Source organism: Pinus tabuliformis, chromosome 1_1 (assembly GCF_031772625.1).
Source record: "Pinus tabuliformis cultivar Carrire ecotype Pingquan chromosome 1_1, CPIR1, whole genome shotgun sequence".
Classification (NCBI taxonomy): Eukaryota; Viridiplantae; Streptophyta; class Pinopsida; order Pinales; family Pinaceae; genus Pinus; species Pinus tabuliformis.
The window spans coordinates 51190829-51213063 of record NC_142297.1 but is presented as its reverse complement, the minus strand read 5'-3'; the positions used below and the strand labels follow the sequence as shown (position 1 = coordinate 51213063).

General features: G+C 38.4%; 1 protein-coding gene across 3 annotated transcripts in view; it reads left to right on the top strand.

The window, feature by feature from the left end:
• The window catches only part of QC (glutaminyl cyclase), a 414279-nt gene that overhangs the window by 218119 nt on the left and 173925 nt on the right, over window positions 1-22235 (top strand). For all 3 annotated transcript variants that reach the window (XM_089391524.1, XM_089391522.1, XM_089391523.1), the window contains exon 5: window positions 10401-10464. In XM_089391524.1, the coding sequence (XP_089247650.1) occupies window positions 10401-10464 (64 nt within the window). The remainder of the gene's footprint in view (window positions 1-10400; window positions 10465-22235) is intronic.

Genomic DNA, 22235 nt, shown 5'->3' with positions numbered 1-22235 from the left:
ATATGCATTACAAAGAAATAATGGAAAAAGGCGAAGAAATTTCTCTTCTCAAGGACCACATCGAAAAATTACTGGCACAAGTGAAGAGGACTAAGGTCACAAAGAAAGAATTCAAGAAGCACTTATCAGAACAAGGAGAGGAAACTTTGCGTTTAAAGAATCTTAATACAAATTTATTAGAACAAATTAGAGACCTAAAAGATGAAAAGCTTAAATTTCAAAACACTTAAAATAAAGTTGATAAATTAGACATTAAAGAACTTTTATGTCTGAGAAACCATAATCAAAGTCTACTCACTCAAATTAAGAAACTTAAGGATGATAAGAAAGCATTAAAAGACAAGTTGGAACAATTCACTCGAGAAGAAGTATCGAAATCCCCAGTTGTAACAGTCCAAGTTGAAGGTAAAGGAACGAATACCGATCCCGTGAATTTCATAACTCAAGAAGAATGCAAACTAGTTGAAGAAAAGATGCACTTAGATGTTGCAGTTTAGATGATGAACACCCCAAGTGAACATTTTGTAACCAGCTCAACAACATCGTCACCTAAAGTAAATAATTTTTTTTCTCACACTTATTAAGGGAAAATCAAACCAAAAAAGTTCCCTATCGGCATCCGAATCATAAGAGTAGAGAACTCAACCATGCTACGTATCGGGACCATTCAGAACAGAAACAACAAACTGATGTTCCAGAAAAGAGTGATGTAACTTCAATCCAGTCCTATGATGACAAGTCGTTACAAAATTCCAATGATCAGAGTATTCCACAGGAGATTAATCTAGGATGGTCTGATCCCTTCTCAGTGCGACAATTTTATTTGTTACTAAGAAGATCATATCAACTTGTATCGACGAAGATGACTATTCCGAGATGAGAGGACATTCAAACGCGAAGAAGATATCAAGCCTTTTTCAATGTTTCATCGACAAGCTTTGAGGACAAAGCTTTTTGAGGAGGAAAGCAATGTTATGAAGAAATATACAGGAAATAATGTAAAATATGTAAATGATAATAACCATAAATAATTATTAGTTAACTAGTAATTAGGTTGAAGAGTCATGTCTAAATGAGACATGACTCTCCATGAAGAGACACCTGCTTTGTATATAAGCAAGCCTCTCACTCTCATTGTATAATCATTCTTATTCACACATTTAATATATAATATTTGTATCTTCATGGATATCTTTATCTTCCAAGTCTTCTGGAGTAATTAATTTGTAGAAGGAACTTTGTTCGCTTCATGTGCTCAACGTTTTAGTATAAAAGGAGATGACTTGAGAGTCATTTCACACACACTTCTCTCTTGATTTCTCTCCACTTGTCTTGGGTTTTAGTGTGAGAGAAATCTAGGAGGAAGTAGCCCTAGACGTTGGAGGAAAGGAGGCTGCCCTAGCCACAACAAAGAAGATAGGCCAGCGAAGCTATGGAAGGGATCTACGTTGACCTAAAGGAGGTTATGAGAGAAGTTTAATACAACTATGGAAGAGGCCTTAACAATCCCTAGCCGCAGTCCTAAAGCAGCCAGAACGCTGTCCTAAATCTGCCCTAACCGCTGGTCTGCCTAGCCCTAAACGCAGGTTTGTTCAAGCCCTAAACACAGGTCTATTGAGGTGTCTTGGGTGCAAGAAAGGGCAGCGTATGGTGCTACAAGAAGAGGCCAAGGCTGCGAGGGAGTTAAGGTCTGGTTCAAGACTAACCAACCTGCTATTAGAGGGTTGAGGAGCTAAGCTTGGAGGCCGAGTTGAAGAAGGGTGAACGCAGGTTTGTTTGGGGCAGCGAAAAGGTAAGGGGAGGCTGTTTTGAGTGGGCTATAGGTGACAGTGTGGGACTGTGGTAGGCCGCAGTCCTAACCACCTCAAAACAGGGACAACGTGGAGAGTTTGAGGGTTCAAACATGCCCAAAACAACAACGTGCTAGGGGAGGTGTCTCATGAAGGTATGCCGCAGTTTTTGAGGGCTGTTGGTGGATTGTTAGAGGAGTTTAGGGCTGCCCTAGTGCCCTAACCATAACAACCACGAACAACAATATACAAACATATTTGGAGTAACATTTGTATGGTGTATTGGCAGCTACATACATGGGACAACAAGGTCACTTGGTGGAGAAAGCAATAGGACAACAATCAATGACATAGTGCAGCAAGGCTACGATGGGACAACAACAATAGCATAGTGCTGCAAACTCATTAAGACAACAACAAGGTACAACATGCCAAATGGGACAGCTAGGCAATGGTGCTTGTTGGAGCATAGAAAATGGGACAACAGTATGCCAAACACGGAATGGCAATGTCACTAACAGTGGGACAACAGTGCGCCACATGTGACAACAATGGCTAGCACGGTGCAACAATGGCACATGTGATAGCAAGTACATGGTGCAGCAAGGTGCAACAATAGTACTTGGGATAACAATGATACTTGGTGCAACAAGTACATGGTACAGACATGACTGGTGAAGCATGATGAGGTCCAGCATAGTGATGATGGGTGCAGCATGGTGCAACATGATGAGGTGCAACACAATGCATGGTGATGTAGTCACCTGAGAGAATCAGTTGAAGCAACGTCTTCAATTGAGTTCAACTACTTCATGTATCATCTACTTAGAGATGATCTATGCTCTTATTTAGATAAGTCAAAGTGTTGACTTCTGTTGTAAATGTACTATCTCTCTCTCTCTCTCTCTCTTTGATGAACTATTGAAGAACATATAAGAAGAATTGATCAAGAGTTTCCCCACATTGGGGTTTGTCCTTGGCTAGCGCCACATCTTGTGTCCTCTTGTCTTCTGCAATTTATGTTTATGTTCTATCTGCAATTTACTATTATGGTGATGTAATTGCTAATCTGGAAAAGCTATTGAGCTAACTGTGAAAATTGAAATAAATTGCTCTAAGCGTAGAACATACCTGAAATTAACATGGTGTCAGAGCTGAGGTGAAGACAAAGCCAAAGCAAGAGTAAAAGAGCAATCACCGAAGACAGTTGGGAAAGGACAAAAGGATCAATGGATTCCTCATCCCTCTTCAAATTCACCAAGGGTGAAATCGAAAATCGAAGTAGAGAATATTATCAGAATGGCGCAATGGAAGCTTCTGATGGCCTACCTAAAGATCACTTCAATGGGAAGTTCGATCTAAGGGTGTAAGGAAAGGTAGATGCCTTGTTTGTAATAAGTTCGGCCATTATGCTGGGGAGTGTCCGAATGGTAGGGACACATCACTTGATGAAGATGACAATCATTCCAGGGACATCTTCAATGATCAGAGGAATGACAGGTAATGGAGGACATCAAGGGAATAGTCGACTCTTCAGAGAAAGCAAGGAACCCCAGGTATGAAGAATCAAATGTTGTTTCTTATAAGATAAGAAGCGTTATCTTATATTGACCCTCTCCTTCAGACTCTTTGGGAATTTGGCTTATTGGTTGTAGTGCTTCAAGGCACTTCATCGGACAGAGGGGTGCTCTCTCTAATTTAGGAGAGATGGAAACAATTGTGGGATTATACTTGGAGTCGATGCTACCTATCTCGGAAAGGGTGCAGGGAATGTTACCCCTCAATTGGATGATGGTAACTCAATTCATTTACAAGAATCTTTTTGATGTACCTGATTGCAAGAATAACTTGGTGTCCATTTCGGCAATGGAAGTCAAAGGTTACATGGTGGCATTCATCGATAGAAAGATACGTGTTTGAAAATAAAATTTTCAAAGATGCTTTTACTCATGGGTTCAGGGTTGGCAATTTGTATCAAGTTGCTGGAAGTCCATTGGGGACCATGTCAGTTGACACATCTCATCTATAGCACCGAAGGTTTAGTTGTTATGGGGCCCTACTCGATGTGAGTCAGGTGGTGACAAGGATGCTTGAATTCAAGAAGAGCATGAAGGTACATGTCTGAGATGTACCGAAGGAAAATCTGATAAGGGGACCATTCCCCTCATGTTGCAAGTCCACAGGTTTGGAACAACTCGAGGGGTTTGAGATTCATGATTGGGAATCTCATGTATGCAGGACGAAGAAAGACCTCTATGGCTTGAAGCAAAATTCCCCTGGCTTAATATGAGAGGATTGATAACTGTCTGATGAAGCTGAGATTCACTAGGAATGAAGCCGATCCAAACCATTGCTTGAAGGTTGTGGATGATAGACCTCTCATACTGAAACCTTCTGAGGACGACCTCTTTCTGACAGGTGCAGACCCTTTCATTTTGCAAAATTAAGAGGAAGTTGGATTCCAGACTTGGAATGGTGAACTGCAAGCCTGTGACTACCTCGATGGAGCTTAACTTTTAGAATTTATGTGGTAGTGATGTCGGACCAGATTTGGGAAATGCCTTTGATTTTCATAAACTCATTCGCGTTGATGTTCTTGGTGAACTTCCGTCTGGACATATGTTTTGCAGTTAGTATGATGAGCTCATATATGGTTGAGCCTCACTGGATTGGTGACAAGAATCTTCTGAGATATCTTCGGGGCACAATCTCTCATGCATTGAGATACACTGCCGGAAATGTGAAGCTGCATGATTATTCGAATGCTAACTGGGCAGGCAGTGTAGAGGATCGCAAGAGCACTTCTGAGTGCTGGTTCTCTTTGGGTTCTGCTCGACATCCTGGATGAGTAGGAAGCAGAAGACGGTTGCTTTGAGCATCGCTGAGACCGAATACATAGCTACGAGTATGGCCTCGTGTCAAGTTGTCTGGTTGCGGAAGCTCTTCAGTGAGCTGTTTGTACACATGATGGATACCATCGTGATCTTCTATGTCAACTAGGGGGGGATTCGGTTGTTGAGGAATCCCATATTCTATAGACATCAGATACTACCCTATCTGGGATATGGTACATCAATGAGCGAGGAGGCTCCATCGCATTGAGACTAATGTAAAGGTCACAGACATTATATCGAAGCTCCGGTGAAAGGTCAAATTTGTGACTTTCCCGAACAACTTGGAGTCGTCGAGAGACCCTCTTATGAGGGTCCTGCATGATGCATGCATCGAGCTCTAGGAGCTCCAGGGGAGCTTGGGGTACTTCTTGGAGCAACAAGCAACCATAGGGCGACTCACCCTCCCCTAATGGTGCGCTATGTATAGGTTCAATGGTTCAACCTTCCCCTATGATACTCCGTGGAGACTTATGGACAGGATGAGTGGTTTTCCTGTCGAGGCATCCTACCCATGTAGTCTGGGACTCATGGGAAGTACCTCTCATCTGGCCAATGAGTAGTTAAATGGGGTTAGGGACCATAGTAGTACTATTGATGCACGCATCACTGTATCTACCGTACTCCTTATGCTAGGATGATCTCCATTGATCTAGGATCAATGAAACTGATCTGGGATTAGTATGAGTGGTTTGAGACACTCTCTTGTGATATTGATCTGGGATCAATGAAACTAACTTCGGGTCAGTAAGAGTGATATGACTCACTCTCTTGGAACTGATATGGGATTAGTAAGAGTGGTATGACACACTCTTCATATGGAACTGACTTCGGGTCAATAGAGAATGTCTCATCATGGTTTAGCAGCGCAGAGCTCAGCAGAGCAGAGCAGAGTAGAGCCAAGCAGTGCAAGGCACAGTTGGCAGAGATAGTACAGTCTGGCTGATGGATCAGCGGATGGAGTTCTCCCTAGTTGAGAGGGAGTGTTAAAATTGGAAACTAGGGCCAAACTCCATGTGGGTCATCTTATTTATGGCAGTTGATATTTTTCTTGGATCCCTTTCATCAAGAGGTGTAGGATTGATCTAAAGATCATACAATTCCGATAAGTATTCATGGAGTTATGAATTTATTTTTGTTATGGGACAATTCGTCAAGGTCAGCCAACAACCAAATAACCCACACATGTGCTCAACGTTTTAGTATAAAAGGAGATGAATTGAGAGTCATTTCACACACACTTCTCTCTTCATTTCTCTCCAGTTGTCTTGGGTTTTAGTATGAGAGAAATCTAGGAGGAAGTAGCCCTAGACGTTGGAGGAAAGGAGGCTGCCCTAGCCACAACAAAGAAGACAGGCCAGCGAAGCTATGGAAGGGATCTACGTTGACCTAAAGGAGCTCATGAGAGAAGTTTAACGCAGCTATCGAAGAGGCCTTAACAAGCCCTAGTTGGAGTCCTAAAGCAGGCCGAACGCTGTCCTAAATCTGCCCTAACTGCTGGTCTGCCCAATCCTAAACACAGTTTTGTTCAAGCCCTAAACGCAGGTCTATTGAGGTGTCTTGGGTGCAAGAAAGGGCAGCGTATGATGCTACAAGAAGAGGCCAAGGTAGCGAGGGAGTTAAGGTCTGGTTCAAGGCTAACCAAGTTGTTGTTAGAGGGCTGAGGAGCTGAGCTTGGAGGCTGAGTTGAAGAAGGGTGAACGTAGGTTTGTTTGGGGCAGCGAAAAGGTAAGGGAAGCCTATTTTGAGTACGCTGTAGGTGACAACGTGGGACTGTGGTAGGCTACAGTCCTAACCACCTCAAAACAGGGACAACGTGGAGATTTTGAGGGTTCAAACATGCCCAAAACAACAACGTGCTAGGGGAGGTGTCTCATGAAGGTATGCCGCAGTCTTTGAGGGCTGTTTGTGGATTGTTAGAGGAGTTTAGGGCTGCCCTAGTGCCCTAACTAGAACAACCACGAACAACAGTATACAAACATATTTGGAGCAACATTTGTATGGTGTGTTGGCAACTAGATACGTGGGATAACAAGGTCACTAGGTGGAGAAAGCAATAGGACAGCAATCAATGACATGGTGCAGCAAGGCTACGATGGGACAACAACAATAGCATAGTGCTGCAAACTCATTAAGACAACAACAAGGTACAACATGCCAAATGGGACAGCTAGGCAATGGTGCTTGTTGGAACATAGAAAATGGGACAACAGTATGCCAAACATGGAATGGCAATGTCACTAACAGTGGGACAACATTATGCCACATGTGACAGCAGTGGCTAGCATGGTGCAACAATGACACATTGGACAACAAGTACATGGTGCAATAAGGTGTAGCAATAGTGCTTGGGACGACAATGATACTTGGTGCATCAAGTACATGGTACAGACATGATTGGTGAAGTATGATGAGGTCCAACATAGTGATGATGTGTGCAACATGGTGTAGCACGGTGAGGTGCAACACAATGCATGGTGATGGAGTCACTTGGGAGAATCAGTTGAAGCAACATGTCTTCAACTGAGTTCAGCTACCTCATGTATCATCTACTTAGAGATGATCTACGTTCTTATTTAGATAAGTCAAAGTGTTGACTTTTGTTGTAAATGTACTATCTCTCTCTCTCTCTTTGCTAAACTATTGAAGAACATATAAGAAGAATTGATCAAGGGTTTCCCCACATTAAGGTTTGTCCCTGGCTGGCGCCACATAATGTGTCCTCTTGTCTTTTGTGATTTATGTTTATGTTCTATTTGCAATTTACTATTATGGTGATGTGATTGCTTATCTGGAAAAGATATTGAGCTAACTGTGAAAATGGAAATAAATTGCTCTAAACATAGAACATACCTAAAATTAACAACCTTCCTTCCTTTGCCTCTTCCGGGAACTGGAAATGTTCCTCTCGGAATGCTACTGCTCTCCTCTTCCACCTGTTACTCACTCTCTGGCTCTATCTTCTTTGCTGAGCTGCTACTACTGAGAAAATTGAACTTCTTTGGCAACTGAGCATCTACATTGGATGATTTCTCCATCATGACATCAACTTCCTCTTATAATCCACTGTTGGAGCACCAACGACCAATATTAGATCTTAATCAATGGTTAGGATCATTTCTGGAACAATCCATGTGAGTTTCTAGATGATTCTCACCTTATCTCAATTAATACTGATTAATTACCCATATTCCCTTAGTTTAGACTTGGGAAATATTTAAAAATCGGTTAGTAGTCTAATTGAGACACTTCTAGATGGAATTTCCAGAAACGATTTCTGGGTTTTGGAGATCTCATGTATTCTAGCCTCTCGACCAAATTTCATGGCTAGAACACATGTGATGCTACAAGAACTAACATTAACATTTATGAAATTGTGGGTGCTTCTTGTCTATATTAATACAATGACATTTTCTTTCTTAATATGTCCTTTTAGCTTTAGGGTTTGTGGTTGTGCTATTCTCGTGATTGCGGCTAGGGAAATTCTTGGCATAGCCTCTTCTTCTGGCTCTATGTTTGGAGCATCATTTTCCTCGTTAGTATCTTCGTCTGAGTCACTACTCGAGGCGTTCTCTTGTTTTTCTTCACAATTGTAGAGTTTTTGCATTTTGAATTTGTGTCTTGGTGAAAATTTGTCCCCACACTTCCAACATTTGCCATCCTTCTTTTCAGAGCTTGAATATTGGTTCCCTTCTTCTCGCAACTGAGGTGAAATATACTTGTTAAACTTGTCTAGAGAATTCTTACTTGATTTTCCCTTCGAGTAATTGCTTGATTTTTCGGAACTGGTATATGATGACTTATTGAATTTATTCTTTTGTTCAATAAGCTTTGCTGCATGTCTATCTTCTTCGATAGTTTGGGGTTTGTACAATTTTAATTCTGCATGAATATAATATTTAAGTCCACATCTATACATTTTAAGTAGTTGTTCATCAGTAAATCCTCTGTCTTGTAGCCAATACTTCCCATTCGTGGGTATATTCGCTTATAGACCCTTTTTGCTTGAGATGAACAAATTTGTCATAGACATCTTCTTCTTTGTTGAAGAATCTTTTTAGCAAAGCATCCACAAAATTCTTCCAATGAAAGGAAAAAGCGTCGCATTTGGTAGACCACCATAAGAACCAATCACATGCCTCTGTTTCTAAATTGTTGGATGTCGTGATGATTTTCTCATGTTCACCTAATGGTGGGTTTGATTAAAAAATGGCTTCCATTTTATTAACCCAAACAATAGCGCCTCTATGGTCTTTACCATCATACTTGGGTAGCTCCTTTTTAATTCGTTGATAGTCTTTTTCTGGAATTTTTGTATAGTATTGGCTACTTGAGAAGTGTATTTGTGGAATCTCATGATTTAGGTGCCCTTCGCTTTCTTGGGATTTGGGACTTTGTAAGTTTTGAGTATTTAAGGGATTTAGAAACAATTAATTCACCCTTCCTACTAGCTGGTCCATCAGTTCCTCTTATTCTGAAACCCTAAGAGCTGCTTCATGTTTGTCTTCCTCTCTTAATCTTAAAAAGGCTTGCAAATGATAATCGAAATCTCTTTTTTCTTGGTTTTGCATTCCTTGCAACAGTTTTTCAATGTTGTCATATTTTTTTCATATCATTTGCTAATTCTTCTTGAGTTTCCATCATCTTCTTTCGTCCTTCTCCCAACTTTGTTTGCCTTTTTTCGACATTGTCAAGGTGATGATGTACCTTATCAAGTTCTTCTCGATATTTATTAATTTTGACTCCATCATTATTCCCCATCTTAGATTTGTTCTTTTTCTTGGTAGAACCAATTTATTTACTTTTTTTTAATAATATTATACCATTGTGTGACTCAACTGAATTGCAAAACAATAAGTTGCAAATAGTAATTTTTATTAATGAATAACTTGAATGATGATACAATTGCCTTTGTGACGGTTGCCTATATAGGCATTGACTGGTCACGAAGGTGATTGGTCATGTATTTTGACCATAAAAACCTTTCATAATTAATAATGATTAAAAATCATTAAATAATTAACTATTTATTATTATTATATATTATTTATTTAATTATTTTTATGAATTGTTTGTTCATAACATGCATGCATCTAATGATGTGTCGAAGGAGAAGGGTTTGGACTCTCTTAGTTAGACCTAGTTTGACTTAGTAAAGAAGGCCCTAAAACCTCTATGCCATGGAGAAAAGTGGGTCAAATGAGGGAGTCCATGAGGGGCATCTTTGTTGCGATGCCCTAAAAATGGTGTTGAAAACACCATCTTTTGAGAAGGCTAAGGATCCGTAACCCTTGTTGATCCAAGGTTGGAGGGCCAATTGCAAACTGAAGCGGGTTGTGAAAATTGTACCCTCAAGTATGTATAGGTGATGGTGATCTCGATCTCCTCTCCTCTGAAGTAGAAATGAAGGTCTGATTTCCTCCAATTTTGTTTCTCCTTTTGAAGCATGTTGATGTTGGTCATTTATGGACATTAATGCCATTTCTTTCTTCTTTCTCAAATGATCTCATTACTCCCTTTAAACTTGTAACTATGAATATTAGTATGTTTCAACATGTTGAGCTTCAAGTAAAGAAAAGTTTATATTTTAACAAAACCTTAAACTTGATTTTCTTATGTTGTTTTATTGTGAATATCAATACTTTAATAATGAAAACTAAGTTTCTTGTTTATCAACACACAATTTGTAATTGGTATGCTTACTATAGTGGTTTTGCAGGTTGTTCCAAGTGACTTGGCTGACTAATGTGGGCTACATCTACGATCGACTTTCTATCAGTGAAGTGTGTATTTCATCTTTAATATTTCTTGTTTGTTATGACGATTCATGATTTTGTTAGCCTATAGTTTTTCTTGCACATCATATGTTTTTTGTGTCTGGTACTATGTTGGCTAAGTAATATTGTGAACCTAAGTAGTTGAAGAAATATGATGAACCTTAGCAGGATTATGCAAACAAAAGTGGTATCTACTATTTAATGATTACATTCAGGTTCTAATTTTTAGCAAATTAGGGGACAATTTTACCATGACCTTGAATCAATAATTTCATACATTATATATAGAAAAATAGATATTCAACAATAGAGAGCACTTACGACACAAGATGCAAAAATTCTTCCCATTGTTCAAAGAATAGCTCCAAGAAATATCCAAGAATAAGCTTCAGATGTAAAAATGCATCCAAGATCCAATATAGTCCACAAAAGAGCAAGTGTGGGTTCATCTGTGTGGTCGAAATTCCAAGTGTGATGATGATGAGAGATCAAATGAGGTATATTCAATATATATATGTGTGTGTGTGTGTTCTAACATAACCTATTTTAGCCTAAAAGCCCCTCTAGTAATAAAATAATGTGCAAGAAAAGGCCTAGGTCACAAGTTGGCCTAGTAACTTTTACAAATTTAACTTTATCTGCACAAAAGCTAGCCAAAATGTTGACTTCATGCTTGTGTGGGCTGCTAGAAGGCTGACATTGAGGCCTTTTGGTGCCATGACAAGTGTAGAAGACCTCTAAAATCAAGATCCAGTGGTTGACCCCAGTTTCTTGATGCAAATCATCTTGTGGCCCCAAATGTGGGATTGGGGAACAAAACTAGGTCTCATGGGTCTCCAAGTGACAAAATCTTTGTCTCTGCTCCAATGTTGAGGGCACTAAAGATGGTGCTAGCCCTCCCATGTCTCAAGGCATGAGACAAACCTCATCTGGGCCTTGGATCAACTGCCACACCATATATATATGCTAAGATGGTTGGGGGTAAACTGGTCCAAGTGCATCATCCCATGAATAATATAGGGCAAAGTGCAGAAGTTGTGGGTGTTAATGTGTCCCTCTATAGGATCTAGACCCCAATTAAGTTGTCTAGACCTATAGATGGAACCATCTGCTTCACACACAATATCCAGTGCTTTAACTTTCATCATTGGGTAGATTAATCATTATTTCATCTAAGTGAACCAAGCTTGAATGAAATTGGCATAATAACACTTCATATGTGGCTTCTCTTCCAAAATTGGGGCCATAGTCACATAATGGTGTTACCTCCCTAAGTAGGAGTGGCCTATAAACGACCCTATGAGGTGTTCCCAACCTGCAAATGGAAGTGTTATGTACTCAGCCCGCCCTTCAATCAATAGGTGCCATGTAATTAATGATAGAAAAGAGGGGGAAAATAATTCCATTGCCAAGTACGATAGTCAAAGTGACCAACTATGTTGGAATACCTCATCTTGGGTGTATAGATATGGGTGTATAGATGTGAGGAGGGAGCAAGCGTGTATACGAGTTACCTCGGCCTTTGTTTTTCGAGCCCTATGTGTTTCTTGTTATTTTTTGTTGACTTTTCCTTGTATTAATGCTCATAGCTTTAGGAATGAAAGCTTGCTTTGTATGATGTACAATAGTGATTACCTCCTTTAGGATGGGGCAATTCATTGCCCATCAGGGTTTGGGACATGTATGGGTTCCTTGTCATCTATGAGATAGGGCAATATTAGCCTAGGAAACGTGTGATGGCCACGTGATAGAGCTAGAGCTCATGCTTGGCTTTTGCCCACGTGCTAACTTATAAGTCCCGACCATCTTTTGCATTTTGATTTTTTTTCTTTCTTGTGGCCATCATATGCTCTTTGTGAAAATTCTATCACTGCAGCAACTGATTTACTTTTCCTACTTATTCTTCAATAAGCTATTTATGAAATTACTTCAATAAGCATTAAAATAAATATTGTTGTAGATATCACACTGTAATACAGAAACAAACATATGCACAAGAATTAACACATTGACACAGATATTTTGGACAACAATCCCCGGAAAAACCCAATCTAGGAAAACCGGTGCAGCAAGGGAGGATTTTATTATTCGGCAATTTTTCAGTACAACATGCTGCCAAACTGACTTACCCACAGAGAGAAAATTCTCCAGCGCTTCTCCCAGTCACAGCGTCAGCACGACTGACCTTTGCGTGGCTCTCAAACACTTTGCGTCAGCCCTGGGCCTCTCTGCGTCACCCACATAACCCAGCTAGTGACTATGCAGTCTCCCGCTGCCTCTGCGTTTGCCTGAAATGCCCTGTGTCTGCCTCTCCTGCCTCAACGCTTATCTCTAGTGGCTGATCTCGTCTCTCTATTCTGTACTTGCTGCCTCCTGATTCCTCAGCAGACCATTGGTTCAATTTCTCAGCTAACCCCGCTCCAAAAATTGAACTCCCTGGTCTCCCTCAGTGTGTTCTCCAAGTGACCCTCAAGCCTCCTCTTATACTTTCTCATTGACAGATCAACGACCGAGATTAAGTCCCCAGTCAACGACTAAGGTTAGATCTGGCTTGATCCATGGCTTTTGGACCCTTCTAACACAGTTTTATATTAATTCACATTAATATTTTATTTTCCCTAAGTTTAGACTTAGGGACTTCATTAAAAATATTAATTATTTTAATATCTCTCAAATTGTTTAGAATCTGCCCAAACCATTTCTGGGTATTGGATATCTCATATGCTTTAGCCTCTCCACCAATTTTCGTGGCTAGATCACATCCGATGCTACCTCAAATCAACACTCCCTCTTAGCGAGGACTGTGCTCTAGTAGTACTCCTCACTGAGTATCACCCTAATCATCTGGCATCGATCCCTATGCTGATGCTAAGCCTCCCTGCCCAACATCCTCTGCATTGTTGTATCCTGTACTGCTGCCCATGGCTCTGCTACTGCCACTGCTGCATCTGTACGACAACTCCCTCTGCATCCGTGCTGCTGTTGGTCCTTTCTCCCAACACTGCATCCGCACTGCAACTCCCTCTGCATCCGTGCTGCTATCACTCCCATTTCTGCTTCTGAAACGGGTTCTTTACCATCCCCATCTTTTCCTTGAAGTAGTCAAACTTTGTCCTTCCAAGGGCCTTGGTGAGGATGTCTGCCACCTATTCTCTTGTAGGAGGGTAGCTCAACTGTACAACTCCTCGTTGGACATAGTCTTTGACAAAGTGACATCGGATATCAATGTGCTTCGACCTATCATGAAACATTGGATTCATAGAGAGCTTGATGCAACTCTGATTATCGCACATGATCCTGGTTGTCTCTATATTCCTTCTGAATAGGTTCACAAGCACTTTTCTGAGCCATATGGCCTCACACGAAGCTGTGCTTGCTGCCATATATTCTGCGTCAGTTGAGCTCAAAGCCACGAACTTCTGTTTCCTACTGCACCAGGAGGTCATTCCTGATCCAATGTTGAAATAGTACCCAAAGGTACTTTTCCGATCCACTGAACTTCCTGCCCAGTCTGCATCAGTAAATCCACTCAAACTAATATCCTTACCTTTGGTGTACAAGAGCCCATAATCGACAGTTCCCTGTAAATATCTGAGAACGTGTTTGGCTACTGCCCAGTGTGCCCTTTTTGGTTCCACCATGAACTGACTAAGGGTGTTGACAGCGTAGCAAATGTCTGGCCGGGTATTGACTAGATACATTAGGGGCCCTATGAGCTGCCTGTATAGGGTGGGATCGACATCCTTGTCTTTTGATGCATCAATCTTCTTCCAGTTGGTGATAATTGGCGTAGCCATGGGTCTACAGTCCTCCATCCCGAATCTTTTTAGGATTTCTATAGCATACCTCCCTTGCCCAAGGAATATTTCTCCCTTCAGTTGGCAAACTTCCAACCCTTGGAGGTAATGCATTTGTCCCAAATCCTTCATATCGAATTCTGTGGCTAGATTCTTCTTGCAGTCCCCAATGAGTTTGGATGATCCTGTCAGAAAGAGATCATCCACATACAATACTAAGATTAGCGGCTCATTCTCTACTACTAGATGTAATAGCCCCAAAATAACAACTCGTAACTAATTAGATTATTCAAGTGATATATAATCAACACACAATTTATCAACTAGTTAACATTAAATTTAAAAAAAAATGTGAGGAGAGACAACTTACTTGTGGAACGCTAGTTGAATTTTGCTAACTGCAACAAAGTCTTGGGGACGACTCTCCACCCAACCGTAGGCTCAATTGCACAAAATCTTGCTACAAATGGCCACCCCCGAGCCCTCAATCAACGTACTATTGCCAGGGAATCTTTTGTCTCACAACACTATTCTCCCAAGAGAATGGATGATGGAATCATGGAATGATGGAATGCCTCTCATCTTCCTCCCCATCTATTAAATAGAGCAAACATTGGAAGGAGAACCACATGCACACACTCCATGTGTCAACATGCAACTTTACTGCTTTCTTGTTTTATTCTTTTGTTTCTACTTTTTGATAGCTTTACTGATTTTTACTGCTTTCTTGTTTTATTTATATTTATATTTATTTAGAGCATGTAATTAGTTTATTATTTTATTATTATTTATTATTTATTTACTATTACTATTTATTTATTGTTTATTATTTATTTAATATTATATTATTTATTATTTATTATTAAGGGACATTACATACTCCCCCACTTTAAGGAACTTCGTCCCGAAGTTAAGTTTTTATTATTTATTATTTATTATTAAGGGACATTACATTTATTTTGTTATTTATTACTTCATGTAACAGTCCCGACACCCTCTGCTGAACTAGTATAACCAGCAGGCATCAAAAGTTTCACAACACCCGGGAAATCCTAAGGAATCTCTGTCCTTTTTCCCACTTTCGGAATCAGGCATAAGCCTCCTCGGTCTGTATCCTAGTCCAAGGCTGGCCCCAAGGCTCGCGCCTGACTCAGACTTCATTTGCCCCAAGGCAGGCATCTGGTACAGTGCTCAATGTCTCCGAGCATCTCGTAAGGTTGGCCCACTCCCTCCACAACTCAATAAGGCACACAACCCCAGGCATCGAAATCCTTACACCCCTACCAGACTTCGGCATCCCAATAAATACTAGGCACCTAGCCTTCAATATCAGGCACTTGGCCTCTTTAAGATGGTCCCATAGCCCTCAAGAGCTATCCATCAAGATCTATACAAAACAAAGGAACCATTGGCATATGTAGTGTTGATTGAGTTTGTCCCCAGCCCATATGGTGTTACTTATTCTCCCCCGTGCGTATGGGCTCGCATGAGATCATCAAATAAACCGGCCCTCTCGGCCCATTTGTGGAGTCCTGTCAATCATCATACCTCAACATGCAACCAATGCATTAGCTATACCATCATAGTATCATAGAAAATAATCCACATGCCAAGTCTTGCATGTCATCATGATAACATAACATCCTTGTTAATCACCACATTCTGAATAGTAAAAAACTGCATACTCTTGCATGTCATAAAATCTGCATGCAATTACCACATGCTTCACATCCTAAAATATCATCATATAACATCAACATATCTGTATCAAAGATATATCATGACATCACATAATAAATGGAATCACACATCAACATAACCCCATACCATAACATCATAAATATGAGAACCATTTCAATACATATCAAATATAAAGCAATAATACACTATAAGCATTCTTATCATGAATCAATTTCATTTGCTTACATAAACAATGAATACCAACTATAAAATGAGATTATTCAACATCCCTTTAGGATCTAAGCTATCTCACCAATGCGATTAGTGTTATGTTTTCATCAAGATACCAATTACTTTTCAATAATCATTTCCACTTCTTTCAACTAGGAAGTTGACCATTTACACCATAGGTATAATCATCTAAGTACATCGTTAAATTTCACATGAGCCTCATCATCTTGAGTCTTAATCTCTCGTCATATATTCTTCCTTCCCAAGGAAATTCTGGTGAAATTCATTGTTAAGATATTACTAGTTATACAATCATTATTTAAATCATCTATCTCAAAATTAAAATCCTTTGGTTTTACATCCATTTACCCTTTGGCTTACCGATTCCAATACCGCTATATGCAATTGCATATAAACACTAGGTCATCATGATTTAATTTTATATCATGCTTAATTTACTTGCATGAGGGTTTGTTGATCCATGTTGACTTATACATACATCACTTAACAATTATCATTTTCATCCACAAAAAATATTTTCTTATCTCGTCAAGTTCCTATCTCAATACCACTTGATTGCTTTATCGTAAATTCACCCTTCTTCAAGTTGGACAAGAGATTCTTGCTCATTAAATAGTATCTTTATTTTAGATTTTGAAATAGTTGGAAACACTACTACCATCATTGTCCATGAAAAATTTAAATGTGTGGTGTTATGTGGAAACAACCTCTTTTAACGCTATGGGAACAAAACTTGATAAGTTTCTCTATGTGAAGTCCTACTCATGAAACAATGAGTGCAAATCAGTCAAGTACAACCTCTATTAATTGACTCTCACTTCTTTTGTCAATATGTACACAATCCTTCTCAAGGTATCCTTATAAAATTTCTAGCAACATTCCTTCCTATACTTCAACTATTATTTTTTTACCATTTAAACCTTTAAACATCTTCCTCATTTATCATCACTGGTCATTATGAAAATTCTCAACTTCATATCTTCACACTTTTAAACTATGTAGATCATCACTATGACCATTACCAATCATGTTTCTCGGTCCACTCATCAATACCCTTAAAAGAACTTTCTTCTTGATAGAACATCCCTTCATTTCCTCCTACTAGATATTCATAGATATATTTTTATTTTTCTCCTAGTCTTAATTTCCTAATATTCCATGTCTACTAGCTTCAAAAATGGAAACTTCTTCACTTCATTCTATTTTATTAAATTGACTTTAATTTCTCACCTCCAGTCATTGTGGTTTCTTTTCCTCCTCTCTTAAAAGCATAGCATTGATACACTTTGGAAATGTTGTTACTATTCCCCAACTTGGGTAATACCCTATAAATAAATTCATTGAGTTGGCTACCAAATGTAATCCGCTTATTATCCATAATTCATGCATATAGTTAGTCACTTATGGAAAACTTTACAATGTGGCTCTCCCATTAGAGGGAAAAACTATTATAGATGTTGTCATGCACACATCTTATCTCCTCCAATTGATTAATTTTATTACGGATTTACTTCTTTAATCTATGTCATCGTACCTTTGAGGTTCCTTCAAAATGACCTTCATTATTACCATGATTATTCAACTTCATTAGTTGATTGCCAATATTTTCTTCTTTATGTGCATCATCCTTAGACTTTATAGTGATACCTTTAGAGTACCAAGTTATGATTATACCAAACTCTGCCATTATGTTCTAAAATAGGTTGCCTCTTCTTATTGATTTCTTACCCTTGTTGTGACACTTACTCTCAACCACCTTAAGTATCTATCTAGCACCTTTTTTTTTTGTTATCTAATCCAAGTTGGCCATAATCACATGAGCTATCATTACTTATCATCATTAGAAAATTTGCAAGTTTCTCCTTTCCATTTCTCCTTAGACAACTTTATCCACTATATGCAATTAACCTTGAATCAGGAAACCTCACGTAACATTATACTCAACATCATAACATTTAATTAAACTAAACTGAAATCATAGTGTACGATTTAGATGTACTCATTAAAATCCATCACTGTAAATTTTGAAGAATATGATCTACCAGATGTGATAAAGAAACCAAGTAAGCAAGCAATCAATCTACTCATTAAAATCCATCAATGTAAATTTTGAAGAATATGATCTACCAGGCATAAGGTAAAGTAGTGTAGAGGCTAAATTAAAAGTAATGTAAAATTCATGAACATATTTCTATGATTGACCATTTCCAATTAAAAAAGTAACAAAATTCTGAACATGCAACAGTCACAAAAACAAAAGACAACATATTAAAGAAAATAGACAGGGATATTAAAGATATTAAAGAAAACCTAACAGTTTCCATAATAAACCCATACTATAATGACAAATCTTGTGCAGCTCCAAGCATCCCTTATTAAACTCCAATTTCTGTCCACCTTATAATTAAACTCCAATTTGAGCCATTGTACACTGAGTGGATAATGATCAGATAAGATTTTATTGAGCCACCACAACATGCTAGAATTGAACCCTTTGACTTAATAATTTGAAATAAAATGACTATATGCAATGAATGAAACAAAAATATAGAACTTTGAATGCTAATTACAAGAACATTCAGTGACAACAATGTGAGCAACCGAACCTACGATTTTTAGGTTGGATAAATTTGATACGCAATCATCATTTCGAACCTCAAAAATCATACTATTGCTGGACTGTATACTTTCAGTGGTGTGTGTGCTTTTAAATTTAATGCAAGGTGTATATCAGCTGTTCTCGAATATCTCTTTTATGTATGCTTAGTATTGTGCATGTTATTTTAATCACAGTTTGGAAGAGAAACACCTACAATACACTGTCTACCAACTGTTTTGATATAATACCACAGTGAACCAAACAAGTAAACTCAGATTTCTTTGTGGAAATTTCTAAGATATTCTAAGTGGGTATCTTATGACTATGATTGATATAAATGAGTATTTTTGGGGTTGAACCATTTCTGGGCACAATATATGTTTCATGCTTGTGATTTAAATACTCTACGTTGTTCCTATGGTCATTGTATAACTGTGTTCAAGTAAATGGCAAGAAAAAAAATATACCTACAGCAATGCATCTATAAGCTGTTTGACAAAACATCTCACTGAAAAACTCAACAAAACTCAAAAATTACAGTGCGTTTATTGAGCCATTTCCAAGAGGGAATAATACGAATGTAGATTCAAGCCGAGCTCTCCGGGGATGATCTCGTCTGAGAATATCATTTCATGGATGTGGGTATGATAATGGGCCAAAATGATCTGAATATGATATAACACTGAATGATAAAGATAGGGTATCAAATAATGGTTAAAATTACATAAAGAGCAAAGTCATTGGAACATTGTAAGTCGGTGCCATTATAGGTTGAACGCTTTCTATGTGATTTACTGTGACAATAGTATTGAGAATAAACTCTTGTATGACAGGGTCCAGAATCGAACCTTGACTTTCCTTTCATATACAATATAATCAATCGAGATTCGAACACTTCACCTTCGGTTCAGAATCCAGATATCTAATATGAAATAAAATGAAATTTTGAATACTGTTTACAATCAGAAAGATTCATCAATTAGCTTCAATACACAGATAAGCAAGACAACAACAACATATAAGGATCTGAGGCAATGGTTAACTTTTTCTTTCCTTTGTTCTGTGGATTATATACCCTGCCCACAATCCTTGTCATTGAAAGAACTCTGTCAAAACAGGTCACGTAACTCTGTCACTAGAACAAGAATATTATTGCAGTCAATATCAGAGATCTTCAAACGTCATCAGCAACATACAACTTATCACTATATGCAATATCCAAGTCTCGTTATATTGCCAAAGCTTTTATACATTCGGCAACTCGCCCGAAGAGAAAACAGACTGAGGTTTAGTGAAGAGCTATTCTGTCAAAGCAGTGATCTTTGCATACTACAACACAGTCAACCCACCTATTTCTATGCTTTGTGCAATCACCATAGATCAAAGAAAACTCACAACTTGTGCATTCAGCGAAATAGACAGTCACACTACTGGCAACTCGGATAAACCACTATCACTTCGGCTTTTCCTCCCTCTACTTAAGGTGAATCTAATCACCACTAGGGGTTTCCCTAAATAACACTCTTAAATGGCATTTCAGTTCGTATCTGTGCTGCAGGGAAATACCCTGTTTTCGGCAGACGTAGGATAGCTCTCAATGTAATATAGGTATAATGTACTGGAATCTCCTTCTCATGGATAGACAAATCCATAAACTAATGAGTTTGTTACTAATCATCAAACTATTGTTTCCATCATGCAAATGGAGCTATTATCAAAACGAAGCACGTATTTTCAGACAGCAATAGAACAGAGGAAGCTCTGAAATTAGTGTGTTTACTAAATACATGGACAACATTCAAATAGGGCAGCAAGAAGACAGAGTCACAAATCTGAAACAGAATTGAGATGTATTTTCTTTGAATTTGAAGAAATCACCCAGGAATAAAAATGGTCCTAGTTCAAATTTTGGTTATTTATTTATGTAAACACCAATGCAACTAGATACATAATCCTTTGACAAGCGCTGATGGCAAGTATAATGTTTTAGAAGTCAAATTCAGAGGCAATTTCAAAGTGGTGAAAGTGATTCAAGAATAAAAAAGGCAAAGCTTCCCACTTGCTATCTCAACTCTAAATTCATCATGCAGCTGAAAATTTTCGTTCATACATTTTATCAAATAGTCTGTATGCATCCATCCTGACGGGATAGTCATGGTGATTTCACTAATCTAAAACAATGTCCAAATATAATCCAAATGAAGATATGCCTAGGGATTTGTTATGATTTTTCAATGTTAATGTCCATACCAAGACTCATGCTACAACTAGCATATTCTTTAGATTTATTAAAATACTCTAAGAAATTCAAAAACTGTTGTGACACATAGTTATGGAACTATAAACTTTTAGGCACAGAAAATAGGCATTCCAGGTTACAAATTTGAGTTGAAACCTGCATATAAAGTGGGCATTCCAGCCTACAGCAGATGCAAAGTTTTTCAAGAACACATTTCGTCAAACGGTTAGCATGCAATGTCAAAATCAGTAATTCTTCCAATTCACGATCAATTGATGTATGAATACAAGATCAAAATTAAGTGAAAGAGGAGATGTCTGCCAGAGAAACCTACAATTTGCCAATTCAATAGTCCCATATTAAGATGGATTTCTGCAATGAGTGAGTTTGAATACACAGTGAAGCTGTCTCCTTGATTTCAAATTTCCCAACACGATGAAGAATCACTAGAATTAGAATGAGAGGGACCCTTTAGAAAGAAAAAGAGCACTTCACACTAAAGAAACTTGTTGAATATGGACTGATCAACAATTTTTTTCTCAAGCTACAAGAGATCAATGAGGTAATAGATACAAATCTGCTGGACAACTTGACTGTAAAACTCCCCAAACAACTTTACTTTAAACCTTTAGATGCCTCAAATCTTTGACAAATATACTCTCAGAAATGCCCACAAATTTGATAACAGTATCTCAAAATTTGCTCACGGATTGGAGGAGAAAGGAGGCCTAGAAACCCTACGACCTTGATGAAAAGAAGTCAGAATAAACTCACGGCCAGCCCAAACATTGCCTTAGAAAATAATTAACAAAAATATGGCAGTTCCTAGAAAGATTAGGCTCTCCAAAAAAATGTAATTAGCCCCTGCAGAATTAATGTTCTCACATTAGGTAGAATAGATGTGCTATATGGTCAATGTAGAACCTGTCAAAACAGTAAGGGCTATATCCACAAAATATATGCCAAATTGAACAGCAAAAACCTTTCGATAATTGATCTCTTCAGAAATTGATGGAGTTCACCTTCAGCAATTCAGTATTTGATTGCAAAATGGGAGAATTTCAGAAAAAAAAAATTAAGTTATAATTTCGCAATCTTTGCGATTGAGAAATAAATAGTTGACATGCCTATGACCCTCAAAATTTTTTTAGAAATTGATCTCTTTAAGTTATAAACAATGGATTCTTGTGAAATTTTGAGTTAAATGGCT